Below are 18,133 nucleotides of genomic sequence, written 5' to 3' on the forward strand. Positions count from 1 at the left end.
TTGAGACAATTCAATTGGCCCATTAAAACTCTGCCTCCTGTTGCACAAGGAACCACAGAACCAATCTCTGTACAAAATTATTGTTTATTGATATTATGTTATCAATACTCAATTACAAAAGTATTTACACATCCTCTGGGATGCATTGGATAAGGCCAGGTTTGCAAGAACAGGAACCTCATTGAGAGATTGGCTCTGATACTGTGTAGAACAGATGATCATGCAGTTGGATGTTCAGACAAAACGGCTGTCAGTCGGAAACACAATACTTCCAAAAACAGGCTGATGGAAGAAACAAAAGACATCACTGTCATCCTGAGAGTCACGCAGCATGAAACAGGCCCCTCGGCCCAACTCATCCATGCCAGCCAAGTTGGCATTTTGGGCTGGTCCCATTTGCCTACATTTGTCCTTCCAAACCCTTTCTATCTATACATCTTTTCTAATACCATTTGAACATTGTAATAGTTCCTGTTTCTACAGCTTGCTCTGGAAGGTCATTTCTGATAGGGACTACCCTCTGAGTGAGAAAGTTGTCACTCAGGTCCCTCCTAAATCCTTCTCCTCTCATCTCAAACATACATCCTCCTGTTCTAGGTGGGAAATAAACTGTAAGCATTCCTGTTATCTGTGCCCCTTGTTTTAATAAAGTCCCTCCTCTACCTCCAAAGTGCGAGGAAATAAGAACCAACCTATGCAACTTCTCCCTATGAGTTAAACCCTCCAGTTCTGGCAACATTGCTCACAATTGTGAATTAACGTGAAATGAAAACTGATGCAGGAGTGATCTATCTATTCTAAACTATAATTACAGAACATCTTACACCATTCAAATTTATATAGAACTTCTGATATGATACAACATTATCAAAATACCAATATATATTAAAACAGGCGATGTATATAATACTTAAATCAGCATCTAAGGAACTAGAAAATGGAGAGTTAAATATTTTAGGCAAATTACTTTTCATCAGAACTGTGAAAAACTGGAAATAAAATGCAGCCTTGCAGAGAAAGGGGCAATTGATGCAGAGAACAGAGGTGCATCCGTGATGGAATGGAGGAGGGGAGTTCAAATTACAAGAGTTTTCACTGGAAAAATATGAAAAAATGATTTTTTTTAAATTAAAAAAAATGTAAGTCAATTAAAAAATATCACTTTATATAATCAAAACTTTTAACAGAAGCACCGCTATCATTCGCTTTAGTTTTTCGTCCCATGGTTTCCCACACCCTTGCAAACCACATTCAAGGGCTCGTAGGCAAAGAGTCAGTCCACATTCCCAAGGGTTCTGTGGCAGAGCACAGCCAGGAAATGGTCAGAACTCTGCTGGTAGGTTGTTATCTCTTTATCGACATGCAAGTCTCAAAACCTACCAGTATTTTTGTCATGAAATGGTGGCGATGCCTTTAAAATGACCAACAAAGCCCCAACAAGCATGTGCAATTCACAAACGTGTCAGGAAAACTCAACAGGTCACACAGTACCCAAAGGAAGTAAAGGGTAGCTACCTTTGACCCTCTCCCCTTTTTTTCTCTTCTTCTCTCCCACCTATATCTATGTATGACCTCTTACTTGTTAGCCTGTGCTCCACTTCATCCATCTTCTCCTCCGCCCTCTCCCCTCCCCATTTAATTCAGGCCCCTGTCTGATTTTGCTTATTCAAAGAGCCCAGGCCCAAAATGTTGGCCACCCATTACAACCTTTGGATTCTGCGTGACCTGCTGAGTTTTTCCAGATATTTGCATATTGCACTTGGCCCTGGCATCTGCAGATGTTCTTGTTTAACAGCGATCAGTTGGGCAGTTCATACCTCTGAACACTAAATTTGTTGATTCTCTTAAACAACAAAGCCTGTACTTATAGTGTCTTTCATGTTGTGAAAAACCTCATGAGCTTTTTCAAATAAATTCTAGCACCAAGTCACAGAGTGGGCTGCTTGGACAGATTGTGAAACGCTTGGTCAGACCATTAAGTTTTAAGCAACATGTTAAAGAAGAGCGGGGGATAGAGGAGGCAAATTTCAGATGGAGAATTCCAAAGCTAAGAGATACCAGCCGGAATGAATCATGTGGTCCCTTTGGCCTCCATCACCGTTCATGAAAATAATATTTGAACCTTTCCCTCTTTCCCTGTCTATTCTACATTCACCATGTGCAAAACCTACCCATATAGTATACTTCCGATTTATCGAAAACCAATCATCCAGAATTCTGAATATCCAAAAGTTTCTTTGGGTGTGATGACACAATTTGAAAAATGGGTGAACATTTTTTTTATCCACTGTGCTCAAGTAAAGCTACAGGGAATCAGTTTTACAAAGGAGACATTTGTCCACAGGTTACACACAGGTGTATGGAGCTCTGAGGAGAGGGAGTACCTTTGGTGCTGATAGCTGAGCCTCACTAAGGTGGGTATAGTAGGCATCACTGGACCCCTCTCATCTCCTAAATCTCTCACTGGTTGGCTCCTCGTGCCACACCCTGGAAATTACTTCAGCAAGCGGGCGAAAACAAGTGAGGGGGTTGTGTCATTATTACACCACTAGGTGATCATCCCAACGACAGAGCAGGTGGAAGAGGAGACATCTCCCAGTGGCTGCAAAGGCAGAAGTGGATGCCCAACAATGGGTGGGGAGGCTTGCGAGCACGCCTCAAGAACTGCCATGGACCCATAACACTTAAGGCTTGTCTACCTAGTGTGTGAAGCCTGGATTCAGCAGACTGTGCTGAAGAAACCATAATTAGTTCAACGGGCAGAAAGGCGATTCCCAGCAATGAGTTGTGGAGTGCTAAGAGGACACAGTAAAACACATACAGAACACTGCTGACTGTCCACTGCATCCTGACCTGTCTCCAGCCATCTCGACTATGTCTTGCCACTGGGTCCAGATAGGCTAGGGCGAGAGATTGAGGCTGACGACCTGCACAACTCTCCCTCACTTTAATTCAAGTCAAGCTCAAGTCATGACTTAAACCCAACTTTTGATTTTGAAGTCATGGCCATCTTCAACTACAAAGGACGAACAACAACAACACACTGAAGGAAAGGATAACGCTGATTATTTATTTATAAATTGTCATTTTTTGCCATGAGTTCCTGCAACTTTGTGATAAATTGCATTGTGGGATTCTTAGAATTTGAACTGAATACCACGGTCTCTCGCCGTTCACCCAGCTGAGCTACGGGTCTCTCCCCATGTACTTGCCCGAGCCGCGCTCTCTCCCCACTCCCTCTGTCAAAAACCCTTTGAGCAAGGGGTCACTGAAATTCTGCTGGAGAACAATCTCTGTGTAACCTCCTATCTCTTATGGGTGAGGTGAGACCTCAGGCTCCCGGGCAGGATTGGCAACGGCAATGGGCAGGGGTTGGGGGCTGGCGACAGCCGACACCAGAATTCTGCTGATGCTACTGGTCCGCTTAGGGAAAATCTGCTTAACTGAGATCGGTCCAGTCCCAAGCATTTCAGATAATCAGAAACGTGCTGTACTAAGCTTTAATTATGCTCAATAGCTAATTTTGACACCTTGTGATAATTAATCAAGTTGATTGACTCAATCTGTTAAATATCTCAATTTCACTCAAATTCTTCTATTAAAATTTCAAGTTACTTTTGCAGATTACCAAAATGTACAGAGGATTACAACTCTTCCAGTAAGTTTTTTGTTCAGTGTGATGGTCCTTTTAAACTTGAGAAAGGTCACTTTTCCCATGTAGGTTTTATTTTCTCAATGCACTGACTATAACTAATCTACTATCAGAATGTCTTAACACATTTCCCAATTTATCTAAAATAAATTGCCACTCAAATCTCACTTCAGGCTTGCACACACCCTCTTTTTAAAGTAATATTCCATCATGCAAGAATTAGGGAATTCTTTACAATAAGAATTGGAATTGGAAAGGGTGCAGAAGAGGATGCAGAAGATGGTTTTGAGGGCATGACTTTTGGGGAGGTTGGACAAACTTACATTGTTTTCTCTGGAGTGTTGGAGGCTGAGATGTGATCTGGAAGAGGTGTGTAAAGTTATGGGAGGATAAAAAGTCTCACACGCAAAGAGGACATGGCTTAATGTGAGGAGGAAGAAATTTGAACACAAAGGTGCTGGGTGCCTGGGACAGGCTGCCAGAAGTAACGCTGGAAGCAGATACAATTGTCTCATTTAAGAGGCTTCTAAGATGGACACATGAATATAAAGAAGATGGAGGAATTGTTATTGAGCACAACCAGCAGAGTTTTCGTTTGATTGTCCCATTCCCATGCCAACATGGTCCATGGTCTCATACACTGCCAGACTGAGATCACCTGCAAATTGGAGGAACAGCACGTCATACTCTGTCTAGGCACCCTCCAACTGGATAGCACTAATATCCGTTAGCACCCCTCCCCCGATCTCCTTTCCTCTAGCTGTGTCTCTCTCTCTTTCATAACATAACAATTACAGCACGGAAACAGGCCATTAGGCCCTTCTAGTCCGCACCGAACCAAACACCCCTTTCTAGTCCCACCTCCCTGCACAATGCCCATAACCCTCCATCTTCTTCTCATCCATATACCTGTCCAACCTTTTCTTAAATAATACAATTGACTCCGCCGCCACTATTTCTCCCGGAAGATCATTCCACACGGCTACCACTCTCTGAGTAAAGAAGTTCCCCCTCATGTTACCTCTAAACCTCTGCCCCTTAATTCTTAACTTCCTTTTTCTCTCTATCTTGTTTCACAGGGTGAAAAACAGCTCCCCTTTCCCCAATCAATTCTCATCTTTCCTCTCTCCTGCCCTCTTACTACATCCAATTAATACCTTTTGTCCTCCCCTACCCATTCTTCCCCTTTCACCTGTTTTTTACTTAACCCTTGAGAGATATATCTTTACTTCCCACAGATGCTGCGGGACCAGCGTGTTTTTCTGTGTTTTTCACCACAATCACAAGGTCTGCAGACATTTGTGTTCCTTTCCTTTGGTTTGATTGGACATTGTGTTTGGCACAGACATGTAGGGTGAATGGCCTGTTCCCATGCTGCACTGTTTCATTGTCTCAGATTATAAATTAGTCAGATACTATTATTTGACAATGATCTCAGCTCCGATGGTTGGCCAAGAAAGCTATCTCAAGGCATTTTAAGATCTATGTGACTTCCATGATTATATTTACCCTTACAAAACACTCAATTCAATTATATCAGCCTGTTAATAATAAACTATTCCTATCAGTGTGTCCCTGCCCCTTGTCCATAGTTGATCACTTTTTATTTCACAAAATCTTCAATAAGGTCCTGATGTCAATATAGTCTTTCTAACTTTTCCATTATAACCATCTTTTAAAAAGTCTTGGAATATTAAATGTTCAGTTATTCTCTATAGGGGTAGATAATAAAAGCAATTGAATGGTCAATTCAAAGTAATTTTACAAATGCTTTAACCATCTGGATAAATTGAAAAATGCACACATTTAATGGGATTTAGGATGAAAATTAAAATCCATTGCCGAAATGACAATTTTTTTTAGAGTGCATAATGCTGGACTTGAAATTGAATGGCTAGCTTCCATGCAGATGATGTGCCTCCATATAGAAGTCTTTGAATGCGGTGACACTGAAGGACAGTATAAAAGGAAACAACGTGGTGTCAACTCGAAAAGGTTAGAACAAAGCAACGGTTGCATACAAGCTACTGCTGGTGAGCCAAGTAATGCTCAATTTCACTTGGCATGTAAAGACCAGATGTCTGTATTTTGCAGATAAGGCCTCTGCTTTCTTTGTGACTGATACTGATCGCTGCTTTAATCCTTTTCCTGAATTTCCAGTACACAATCTGATTGTGCCTCAGGGAGAAACAGGACCTGGTTACACAATCTCCAGGCCATTTCTTAAGGTCAATTCAGCCCCAATACAAGCATGAACAATTCTTGTTGAAATAGCACTTTAACAGAGCATGCAGCCGTGAGGGAGGGCAAAGGTAAGTCAGGATTTCTTTTGCCAAACCTGACACTAAATGATATTACTGACTGAGACCATGCTAAAGGTTTTTAAATTTTAAATATAGACATCTGGTATGGTAACAGGCCCTTTTGGCCCAATGTACACCCAATTAACCTACACCCCTGGTACATTTCGAACATTGGGAGGAAACTGGAGCCCCTGGGGAAAACCCACGCAGACATGGGGAGAACATACAAACTCCTTAAAGACAGCATGGGATTGAAACCCAGATCTTGATCGTTGGTGCTGTATCAGTGTTGTGCTAACCGCTATGTTAACCATGCTTCCCCACTCTTTGCGTCACTCTTTACACTTTGTATGGGAAATCAAACAGGCATGGCTCTCCCACATGTAAATATGGTTTCAAGTATCATGCAATTGCCAGGCCTTTACATTTTTTTGTTGCCGTCATGATTTAACGTTTGCCACACTTCTTTACAACACTGACATTACTCTTTGGGATAATCCCATCAACTGAATTCTCCTTCCTACTTTTGACTTGCAGGCTAGGTATGGTGCTGATGAACTGATAAGCCTGAAGAGAGAGAGTGTGTGTGATCTCAAAGACTTTTACAGTTAGTATTGTTCCTTGAGAGGAAGGCTATGCCATCATTGGTCAATATTTAAAAATGTATTTAGAAAATGTACGTGTTGTCCTCATCGATCTGATTAATTACTAGGCAGGGTTCAGAAGTACGTTCCCCTTTCTTGCACACTGACCTCTCTTATTGGGCTTGGGAGTAGCTGAGTCAGGCCTTGTGAACCTGCGGTGTTGGAGGTGTTGAGCTGCAGTGAGCTTCCATAACAGGAGCTTCATATCATCTACCTGCCAAAGCAATTCGTACCAGAAACAACAATAAAAACATTGCACTTTGTCAACCAGTTCAGCAATCTTACCTGACACGATAAAATTATGTTTTACAAAGTGTTCCACTTCATACATTTCATCATCTCTTGCCCTGACTTCGGAAAGGGTTAGCACGAATGAATGACAATGGCAAGTGCAGATTAAAAGAATTGAAGAGTCTTACCACATTCTCAAGCTGTGGCAAGGCATTGGTTATACATTTAAGTAGCTCGGGGTGGTCACTGTTTCCATGCCTTGAGGAAGGGCTCAAGACCAAAACATTGGTTACCTTTATGTTTGCTATATAAAGGACCCTGTTTGACCTGCTGAGTTTCTCCAGCATTTGTGTTTTTACTGTTGCACTAATTGGTTTCCCACAGCCAAGCTGCACACTTGAAGAGCAATTATGTAGCATATATTAGCAAGTGTACATTACCCCATGTCAGAAGTACTGCCAAGTGAATGGAACAGAAATCAAAAGAGAAAAGGCTGGCAACACTCAACAGGTCGTGCTGCATTTTGAGAGGGAGAAATTGAGTTAACAATTGATGCTTTCCAGAGCGAGCTATTCAATATTTCCACCGTTTTCTGCTTTAACATGATTTTGAGCATTTGCCATATTTGGCTTTTGGAATTAAACAAAAATGGTGGAATGACAGGGGGACTGGAAACCTTCAGGATGGCAGGGCAAAGTCACAGATGTTACCCTGAGTTGTCAAGCACTTGGCCACTTTTTAATTATAGTTCTTAATGATCTGAAATGCAGCATTTCCCATGTAGAGGGAACAACGATCCTGCTGGACAATTAAACAATGGCTTTCCTACATTGTAAATTGTGATGAAGTACGTTCATTATAAAAATAAATCAGAGAGTCTTTTGACCAGAGTAGGAGAAATCTGTAACCAGAGGATACATGTTTAAGGTCATGGGAAGTCAAGGGGAAGAGATTTAATAGGAAGCTGAGGCATAACTTATTTACACAGAGGGTGGCAGGTAGGTATGGGATGGGCAGCCGGAGGAGATGGTTGATGAAAATACTATTGTAATGTTTAATAAAAAAAAAATGGATGGATCCATGGATAGAATGGGTTTAGAGGGATAAGGGTGAAACACTGGCAAATGGAACCAGCATGAGGAGGAATCTTTGGTCAGTGTAGGCAAGTTGGGCCAAACAGCCTGATTCCTTGCTGTGCGACTCTATGATATTCTTTGGGTAAGGTCATTAAAAGTGGCACAACCCATTGGTCACTGTGGAAAGATTGTGATAGTATTTGGCGCACAATGCTGCCATTATTAAGCATGGATCTGAAAGTGAAGAGAAGAAAGCAGCTGATTTTATCTCCCAGTTATCGAGAGCTTTTCTAAGCCACATCAGATTTACGGTAGGTGATCCAAATTTTGATCAATGAGGCAATTTAGGGAAGGAATTTTGGAATGTTACCTCAATCAGCTGAATCCTACACCAGCTGCAAAGTTCAATGTCCTCAGTGGGAAAGGAAACACAATCCCCCAAACACATCCTGATACTTACCAAATTGTCTCCATGTTTCTCCATTGTACCTGCAAAACAAAAATTAAATCAATGTGAAAATAGGGAAGTGTCGAGAAAAGATTTAACTGTAGCAATCCTGCAATCACACGTGTACGCTATGGTTCCTCTACTGTGGATGTGGGTTGAGCTCTGCATACATAGAAGTGTTGCATTGGTCAAAATGATAAATGGAAAGAGAATTTGGAATTTTCTAACTTGTTGTGTCAGGCCTGGATCTAGTTCAGGTATTGCCTAATAACTAATTTGTTTTGCTATTGATTTTCCTTGCTAGTTGCTCGTCGTTTGTATAAGAATCATTTACGTTGGTTTTGATCAAAGTGATCAAAGTAAAAGGAGAATTTCTTTTGAACCACATAATGCAGAATGAGAAGCAAGTTACTTCCCTTACCTTCCTGCATGCCAATCAATGCCTCTTCTCGCTTTGGAAGCCCAGAATATAAATCACCTGCCCTTTCTCTAGTGGGTGAAATATCTTTTGATGGGAAGCCCATTGCATCCTCGACCATTTGAGAGTTGAATTCTGTTAAAAATTAACCAGACTTGAATTAACTGTTATGTGACAACAATCTGATTGATGCCAGAACTGGTTAGAGTAAGAACTGTGTGACATGTAATGGAGGCATTCATCTGCTTGCAACTTTGGATAAGTGATGTGAGGCAAGTTAGTGTCTTGTTGATGAGTGTGTGGCCAAATCAGAGTTTTACTGAGCTGTTTAAACCACAAACATTTTAAGCCTCAGTCCTGGAACCATGATCATTTCACAATTCATTTCTTAGCAACCAGAGTCTGGTCATTGTTGTTTTATTACCGAAGACCTGTCAGCTTTATTAAAATGTCAAGGCAATTGAAAAGTGATAGAACCTACTTAATAGTCTCATCAACTCTTCTGTACCCCACTCTGCAACTGGATCCTTAACTTTCTCGTTGGAGGACCACAGTCAGTACAAATTGGAAACAATATCTCCACCTCATTGAGGGCTCAGTCGTGGAGAGTGTCAAGAACTTCAAATTCCTGGGTGTCGACATCTCTGAGGATCTGTCCTGGAGCCTCCACATTCTTGCAATCACGAAGAAGGCTCGCCAGCAGCTTTACTTCATGAGGAGTTTGAGGAGATTGTATGTCACTGAAGATTCTTCTTGTAAACTTCTACACTGTGAAGAGCCGAAAGACGACCACTCAGCAGCACAAGGACAGCTTCTTTCCCACTGCCATCAGATAATGATCAATGGACTAAAGACACTGCCATTGTGCATTATTATTGCTATTTTATTTAATTTTTTATATTAATGTTGTAAGATGGTTATAAGATGAATGTTTTCACTGTGACGCTGGTGCAGAACACAGAATCTCATGACCTGTTCAGGACAACAAATTCTGATACTGATTCTGAAATAGGTGAAAAGACAAGAGAGTAAATGACAAATGTTCTCCTGAATACCTTTTAATGTTCTGGCATCCATTACCTGATGTTATTCGGTTACTTAACTAGTACATAGCAAAAAAAATTGTTACACACTTAAATAAATTTTAAAAAAGTTAAGGATTATTGCAATAAGAGTCAACCAAAAATAATGTTTCGAATTTTCATCATATTCCACGTAGTCAATGTATAGATGTCACCTCATTTCTTTACAGAACCTCGGTTAAACCACAAAAATGAGCTGTGAGCACTCTTGAAATGCTGCTTTCTGTAACTGCAAATAGTTATTATCAATCTATCATTTTAAAAATCTCTTTCTGTATACTATTGGAGTTGTTTTCTTTTTAAACAAAAGTGCCTATTTGGCTGTGGCAAGTATTTGGCTCCAGTACATATGTACATTGTAGTTATGTCTTCTTTGGCTTGGCTTCGCGGACGAAGATTTATGGAGGGGGTAAAAAGTCCACGTCAGCTACAGGCTCGTTTGTGGCTGACAAGTCCGATGCGGGACAGGCAGACACGATTGCAGCGGTTGCAAGGGAAAATTGGTTGGTTGGGGTTGGGTGTTGGGTTTTAGTTATGTGCATGACAATAAACTCACTCACTCATTAATTTTGGATGTTCTGCTAATGGGTTAAAATAAATAAAATAATTTCAATGATATATTTAAATAAACGTGCATAAGGAAGAAAAGCAATGAACATTTCTGGATTTAATATGCAAAAGAGCAGGAGAAACTCAGCTGGTCACACAATGTTCTTTACAGCAAAGATACATAACCAACGTTCATCAAGGTATGAGTGGGGGGGTGGGGGGTGGGTGGGGGATTCATATGATGTTGAGGATGTAGGAAGAGGGATCCTAAAATTCTCGGAAAAATAGTAGAAAATGATTATTTAGCTAAAGTAATTTTTTTATGAATTACAAAAAGGCATCAGATTTTGTGGAAACTTTGCCTTCTAATAGGCCAAGTAAATGTGAAGGAATAATTTGCAATGAGACAATGGACGAGTAAATTAGAGACTCTGTTTTGATGTAATACCTGGGGGGTGAAGGGGGCTGGAGTCCATCGGCTACTCTTCATAGGCTTGTTTGTGGCAATGAGCCACATCCTGTACAATGGGGGGTGGGGGGGGGGGGGGGGAAACGCGGTGCTTTTTTTCCTAAGCACCAGTGTGGGGGGGAGGAAGTTCCATTATTATATATATCTATGAATGGAGTTGTATTGATGTTTTATTTTACTTTAGAGAATTGATTCAGTACTGAATTTAAATTGGATGTTGGAGAGATATGAGAATTTTTAATGGATATATGATTAATTAGGGTTATTGTTAGATATATTGGAATTTAACATTTAGAACTGATTTAAAATATAAGAGGTCCAATTGAAATTGAAAAGCACATAATCAAATCAGATTTGGTGGAAACTTTGCCTTTTAATCGGCTGAGTAAATGAGAAGGAACTATTTGGAATGGGGCAATGGACTAGTAGATTAGAGACTTTGTTCTGATGTAATATTTGGGAGGTGAAAGGTGCCAGAGTCCGTCGGCCACTGTTTAAGGGCTCGTTTGTGACAATGAGCCACATCTCATATGATAGAGGGAGGGTGGGGGGTGGTGCTATATTCCTTAGTGTCATAGAGGGAGATCTATTATTATTAAATGTATATTTATGAAAGGAGTTATATTGATTCCATTGATGTTTTATTTTACTTTAAAGAATTGATTTAACATGGAATTTAAATTGGATGATGGAAGAGATATGAGATTCTTAATAGATATATGATTAATTAGGAGTAATATTAGATATATTGAAATTTAACATTTAGAATTTATTTAAAACAAAAGATTTATGTATTTGGATATGTTATAATATGTTGGTTTATGTAATCTCTAAAAAATTCCACTCCTTTTTTTCTTTTGTGCTTTCTTTCTTCTGTTCTTTTCATTCTTTTTGGGGAGTGGGGGCATAAAAACAAAATTATGTTTCATTTTGCATCGCTTCTATTGTATTGTTGAAGATGAAGAAACATGTTTATGTTTTTTTGCAAATGGAAAATAAAATAAAAAAAAAGGTTTGAGCAAAGAGCAGGGAGGCACCTGAATAGCATGGTGGGGTAAGGGGCAGGTGGAGGAGAACAGGCCCGCAGGTGGATATGGGAGGGAGGGTAGAAGTGAAAACAGCTGGGAAGTGATAGGGGGAGGGAGTAGTTCTCTGAATAGAGAGGGAGAGGGACGGGGAGCCTGGCAGAAAGAGACAGAGTGATAGGGAAAGAGAGAGAAAAAGGGGGGAGGCTTAACGGAAGCCAGAGAAGTCAATGTTAATGCAATCTGGTGGAGAATATTAGGCATTGTTCCTCCAATTTGGCCTCAGTTTGGCAATCCATGAGACCACGGACAGTCATGTTGGCGTCGAAGTGGATAACCGTTTCCAAGTGACTGAACAAATCTTTCGAGCTGGATAGATGGGCAGCAGCCTATAGGGTGAGCTTGTGATTTCAGCATTAAAAAGTTATTGGAATATTGCAGAATTTTCCACTACAGCAAATGTTTGATAATTTGAGTTAATGCCCATTGATTTTGTCCACAGTGTCAATGTCCAAGTTACAGATTTATTTAATTAGGCAAAAATTCTGACAAGGAAGAAATTATAAGTGTCTGCAAATTTTAAAAATCAATTTTTTCCTGAAATAGCAACAAAATATTTGTAAATGAGACAAATTTGGATCATTCAAAGGTCTGGCAAGACTTGGCGGCTTAATTGGCTTTCTCCAATCTCTGAAGATTGACAAAATCAAGGCGGCTCGCAGATTTTCTGGGTTAAGGCAAATGCCTTTGATTCACCCCACTCCCCTACCCCTCCTCTTTTCAAAGCCATATTTTGGCCTTAGTTCAATGACACTCACTATTTGTTAATGAGTTGTACCTGCCCATACTAATCTCCAGTTTCCAGCATGAGTGTTTTTCCCATCATGAGATGACCTGATCAGTCCCTTAAGTGAAGTGCAATTTGTTATCTCGCAGAAGGAGACATGAGTTGTACATTCAAACAACCATATAACAATTATAGTACAGAAACAGGCCATCTCGTCCCCTCTAGTCTGCACCGATATAAGTGAACTCCACTTTTCTTAAATGACAAAATTGACCCTGCTGCAACCACCTCTTCCAGAAGGTCATTCCACTCAGCCACCACTCTCTGAGTGAAGAAGCTCCCTCTCATGTGACTTCTAAACTTTATCCCCCTAACCCTTACTTATGACCCCTCATTCCAATTTCACCTACCCTCAAGGGGAAGAGCCTATTCACATTTACTCTGTCTATCCCCCTCATAGTCATCTAAATAAAACCAGAAAACCCTGGAAACCCTCAACAGGTCAGGCAGCATCTGGGAATGCGAAACCATTTGGACAATTCAGGATGAATACACTTCATCAGAAATGGGAAAGAGAGAAAGCTACTATACCCTTTGACTACTTCATAACTCACTGAGGACAGATAATGCTCTCATCTCGGTCAGAACCTGATACCCTGAATTCAGCCAGTCTCTGCCCAGTCACCCATGAAACAAATATAAAAGAGTTACCTTCTATAGCCGCTTCACTCACCTGCTCGTATCCTGGAGCTTCCAGGAAAGATCGGAAAAGCTTTCAGGGGACTAGCTGCTGACAGGATCGTCACAGCCCAGATGAATGCCCAGATGTACATGATGCCTCTGAGATCTGCCCAGTCTCTGATCCTCCAAGCCCTGTTTTAAACTCTCAAAGACCAATCGATCTCCTTCCAGTGGCTCCTTTTTCATGTCACCCATCGCCGTTCACTTTAGCACCATTCCATTCTGTAATTAATGTTGGTGACAGGATCAGACGTCAGAACCTTCATGGAAAGTGATGAAAGCTCTAAATCTCTTGTTGTCGCTGCTTAAACAGGAAGAGTTCACAAATGCTCACTGATATTTACAGCTCTGGTCTTACTGATTTTAAATCTTTTCAAACTACAGCTAAGTTGGCACCGAAATACTCATCTCCAAGCTGCGGGTAAATGAAAAGTAAAGACCAGCAGAGCAGCCCTTTTCTTAGAATGTGTGCAAAGTTTGTAGATCATAAAAGTTGAAATACTTTTACAAACTTTTTCTTCAACGAAACATTTGCAAAATGGCAAGATAAAAATTATATAATTTATTAATAAATATAACCTTGTTATTAATGATTAGAGCCAGTTTGATACTGCAAATTATCCAAATGGCATCCAGATTTTTTTAAAGCAGGTCTTGTAATTACAGCCCAGTAGTGGTTTGTTCGACAATTCCCAGATGGGAGTATACAAATCGAGACTTTGAGAGCCCTGTTATAGTTCAGGAGTGTGTGCGTTGCTGTGGAGTCTGGAACAGTGGGGTGTGCTAGAGATGTTCTCAATGTGAGGACCGGCTCATGTTGGTACAATGATCCTTCCAGGATCTGGCCCTTTGTTAACAAGGCCATTGCCTTCCCAAACTACTGCCATCCTTCTGATGAATGCACTTTCACAGTGTGGTTGGAAAAAAAATCCTACAAGTTAATCTAGTGACAATGGAAATGCTGCCAACGCATTTTCAACCCATGGCGATGCGTGACTCCAAGAAATGGAGGGGTTCTCGTGGACCTGTTCCCTTTGTCCTTCTTGTTCAGGAGATCACTAGTACGGAGGGTACTGTTGAAGCAGCCTTCAATACAGTGTGCTAAATCAAGTCACTCAACTTTGTCCAGAGTAGTGGAGAGCTTCCTGAGAATTGATGGAGCTGCACTCATTCGGGCACGGGGAGAACATTCCGTCTTACTTACATCTGGCGAAAATGCAGCGGTACCACTTGGAACACCAACATTTGCAATCATACACCAGATTGCTATGTAGTTGGGTTTAAGCTCTGGACCACTATCTCAAAATATCATGAATACATCTTTAACACAAGGACCACAATGGCACAATAAGTCAGCTCACCACCTCTTGTTCAAGGACAAATAAGGATGCTGCCCATAACCCATGGGGGAAAAAAAAGAGAGAAATAAAATGAGGCAGAATACAAAAGAAATATACATTTGAAGTTTCAAAGATTTTAAAACTGAAAAGTCCCATAAATACAAGAAAGGGAATGCTTCTGTTTCTCAGCTAGGTATTTACATTGAAATTATCTAAAATAAACATACAACACAGTAACATGTTATTTTGGCCCACGAGTCCACACCGCCCAATTTATACACCCCATTAACCTACAGTCCTGGTACGCTTTGAACAGTGGGAGGAAGCTGGAGACCCAGGAGAAAACCCACGCAAACATGGGGAGAACGTACAAACTCCTCACAGACAGCACGGGATTCAAACCCTGATCCGGTCCCGATCGCTGGCACTGTAAATGTGTTGCGCTAACTTCTATATCAATCGTGCCACCCATAAAGAGTTAACAATTATCTAATTTTTACACTGGAATTCATTTTCCTCAAAGTTTACTGATCGATTCAAACAAAATTCAAGTGAAATCTTCGAAATAATTCTGAGATTAGTGCCAAGTCAAGTCAAATCAAGTTTACTGTCATCTCATTGTACACGTATAACCCGATGAAACAGCGTTCTCTGGTCCTTGTTACAAAACATGCAGATGCACAATACAGACAAATAATACACATGCAGGACAAATATTCATATATACAAATAAATAAATAGATGTATTACGAGCTCACGTTTTAGTAAAATGGAATTACCACTGTAATGGATAGTATAGACAGGAGGGGCTGAATGGTTGCAGTTAACATTTAACATTTCACACAAGCACAACACAAGTCGCAGCCCAGCGATATTCGATATATTGAAAGAATTTAGAGAAGGTGATTTTACAAAGGGAGAACCTTTCTGGTGGCTGAAGAGAAAGCAGCTTTGTTGAAAACAGCTCCTGTGACTGGCCATTTTGTGGAATTCAGATCAAAGCCTGCTCTATGAATGACTGGGCCTTTTCGGTCGATTGACTTGTGCCAGTAGGTTCTTTCTGGAAAGCAAAATGCTTCATTTTGATTGTGACGTCATTTGGGGAGACGGCTTAATTTTAAATGTGACTAGCAGTGAAGTTGCTTGGAGAGACTGGTGCCAGGGTCTTGGATGCTTTGTTGAGGCCGCCCAGTTCCAGTCTTGCCTACAAAAGGGTTAGGAATGTTGTAACCACAGCTTGTGTGGATGGACATTTCTTCAAAGGCAATGCAAAGAGAATTCATGAGTCTGTAGCAGCCATAACTCAAGACTTCCCATCAGTTCAACATTAATTCTGGGCATCAAATTTCAAAGCTCAGTGCTTCAACACTGAATTTGAAAGACTGAAGTAACTTTCTAGATTTTGGGCTGGACTGTAATTTGAGTATATCACACACACACACACACACACACACACACACACACACACACACACACACACACACACACACACACACACACACACACACACGCACACACACACGCACACACACACGCACACACACACACACACACTAGTCACCTGTGCATAGCTGTGGATAGATTTAGTGTTAAGGATAGTTTAAAAGTTAAGGCTATAGTTTAAGAGTTAGAAATAAAGTTAATGTTTTGAAATTAAAAACTGTCTGGTTCATTGCCTATTTCTGCTCATTATGCACGCTTCATAATGCATTAATCGGAGAGTCTTGGACGGTTAATATGAGCAGTTCCTTTAGTCATTCAGCATTCTCTCTGCCCGTGGGAAGAAACTGTTCCTCAGCCTGGTGGTGCTGGCTGCGATACTCTTGTATCTCTTTCCCAACATAAGCAGCTGGAAGGTGCTGTGTAAAGGGTGCAAGGTGTAATCAATTATTTTGTGCGCCCTCTTCAGACAACAATCCCAGTAGATCACGTTGATTGTATGGGGGGGGGGGGGGGGGAAGGGAGACTCCAGTGATCCTCTTTGCCACTCTTATGTTCCTGTGAATTGACCTCTGGTCCATTTCTCTGCAGCAACCATACCAAACTGATGCAGATGGCCAGGACGGTCTCAATAGAGGTCCTGTAGAAGGTTGACATGATGGTGGCCGGTAGCCTTGCCCGCTTCAGTCTTCTCAGGAAGTGCAGTCGCTGTTGCACCTTCCTGACAAGTGAGAAGATATTGTATGTCCAAGTTAGGTCACTAGTTAAGTGAACTCCAAGGAACTTGATGCTCTCCACTCTTTCTATACAGAATTTGTTTTGTCAACGTTGAGACTCAGGTTGTTACTTTCACACCACTTTTCAAGAATTTCCACCTCTTCCCTTAGTGCAACTCATCATTGTTGCTGATGAGGCCGACGACTGTTGTGCCATCTGCAAACTTGATGACACTAATGGAACTGGATCTGGTGATGCAGTCATGGGTCAGTGGCGTGAACAGGAGCAGGCCGAGCACGTAGCCCTGAGGTGCGCCAGGTCTCAGCATGATGGTGCTCAACGTTCTGCTACTAACCTGTACAGACTGTGGTCTTTCCGTTAGAAAGTCTAGAATCCAGTTACAGGCAGGGATGTTTGGTCTAAGCGAGGACAACTTCTTCACCAGCCTCTGGGGAAGGATCGTATTAGCCAGCCAGCTGAAGTCAATGTACAGCAGCCTGGCACATGAGGCAATGGTTAGGACTGAGTGAAGTGACAAGGCTATAGCATCATCTGTGGAATGGTTTCTTCTACAGGCAAATTGAAATGGGTGCAGCATCCTGAGGAAGTGTGCTTTGATGTGTTCCATCACTCAGAGCATTTCATAATGTTGCAAGCCAGTGCCACAGGTCGGTAGTCATTGAGGCTTACCTCTTGGGTACTCGGATGATGATGGTTGTCTTGAATCCTAAGAAAACAGTGGACTACAGATGTCTGTATCCTCTGTCAATTGGTCTGTACAGTCCTTCAGTACCTGACCAGGTATGTTGTCTGGTCCCACCACCTTATGTGTGTTCACCTTGGATCGGGTTCTCCTCAACCTGGCTGTGGCTATGCAGGGCCTGTTCATCAGAGAGGCATAGAGCATTCTTCAGTGTCATACTGTTCTTCTCATCAAACTGTGCATAGAATATGATCAGTCTGTCTGGAAGGGGGGTGTCATAATCCTTAACTCACAAGGTTGACTTGTTAACCATTATAGTCTTGATCCAGTGCCACATGTGCCTCCTATCACCAATGGTTATGAATCTTTTGTGCCTACCCCTGTTTTGCCTTCCAGATGACATGGGAGAGTTTGGCCCTGGCTGATCTCAGTGCCATCCCGATGCCCAGCCCTGAAAGCATCGTCACAAGATCTGAGAAGGGCTCGTGCTGCCGTGAACGGATTTGTA

At 41.4% G+C, this 18,133-nt stretch overlaps 1 protein-coding gene across 1 annotated transcript; it reads right to left on the reverse strand.

The window, feature by feature from the left end:
* Positions 1-64: 64 nt before the first annotated feature.
* Positions 65-13,517, reverse strand: urp1 (urotensin-related peptide 1). Its single transcript, XM_069896193.1, has 5 exons — positions 13,418-13,517; positions 8,776-8,907; positions 8,367-8,395; positions 6,708-6,813; positions 65-282 (listed from the first exon to the last, which is right to left on the reverse strand). The coding sequence occupies exons 1-5, from the start codon at positions 13,515-13,517 to the stop codon at positions 251-253; spliced, it is 399 nt and encodes a 132-aa protein (XP_069752294.1). The 3' UTR covers positions 65-250.
* Positions 13,518-18,133: the final 4,616 nt, after the last annotated feature.

Source organism: Narcine bancroftii, chromosome 8 (assembly GCF_036971445.1).
Source record: "Narcine bancroftii isolate sNarBan1 chromosome 8, sNarBan1.hap1, whole genome shotgun sequence".
NCBI lineage: Eukaryota > Metazoa > Chordata > Chondrichthyes > Torpediniformes > Narcinidae > Narcine > Narcine bancroftii.

What these genes read in the sequence shown, in the direction of transcription:
- urp1 (XM_069896193.1), bottom strand. Translation starts at nt 13,517, where the DNA reads ATGTACATCTGGGCATTCATCTGGGCTGTGACGATCCTGTCAGCAGCT. An exon ending in ATTGATTGGCATGCAGGAAG is followed by an intron (nt 8,396 to 8,775) that starts GTAAGGGAAGTA and finishes TTTGTTTTGCAG; the next exon opens with GTACAATGGAGAAACATGGA. An exon ending in TCCCAAGCCCAATAAGAGAG is followed by an intron (nt 283 to 6,707) that starts GTCAGTGTGCAA and finishes TTCTTCCATCAG; the next exon opens with CCTGTTTTTGGAAGTATTGT.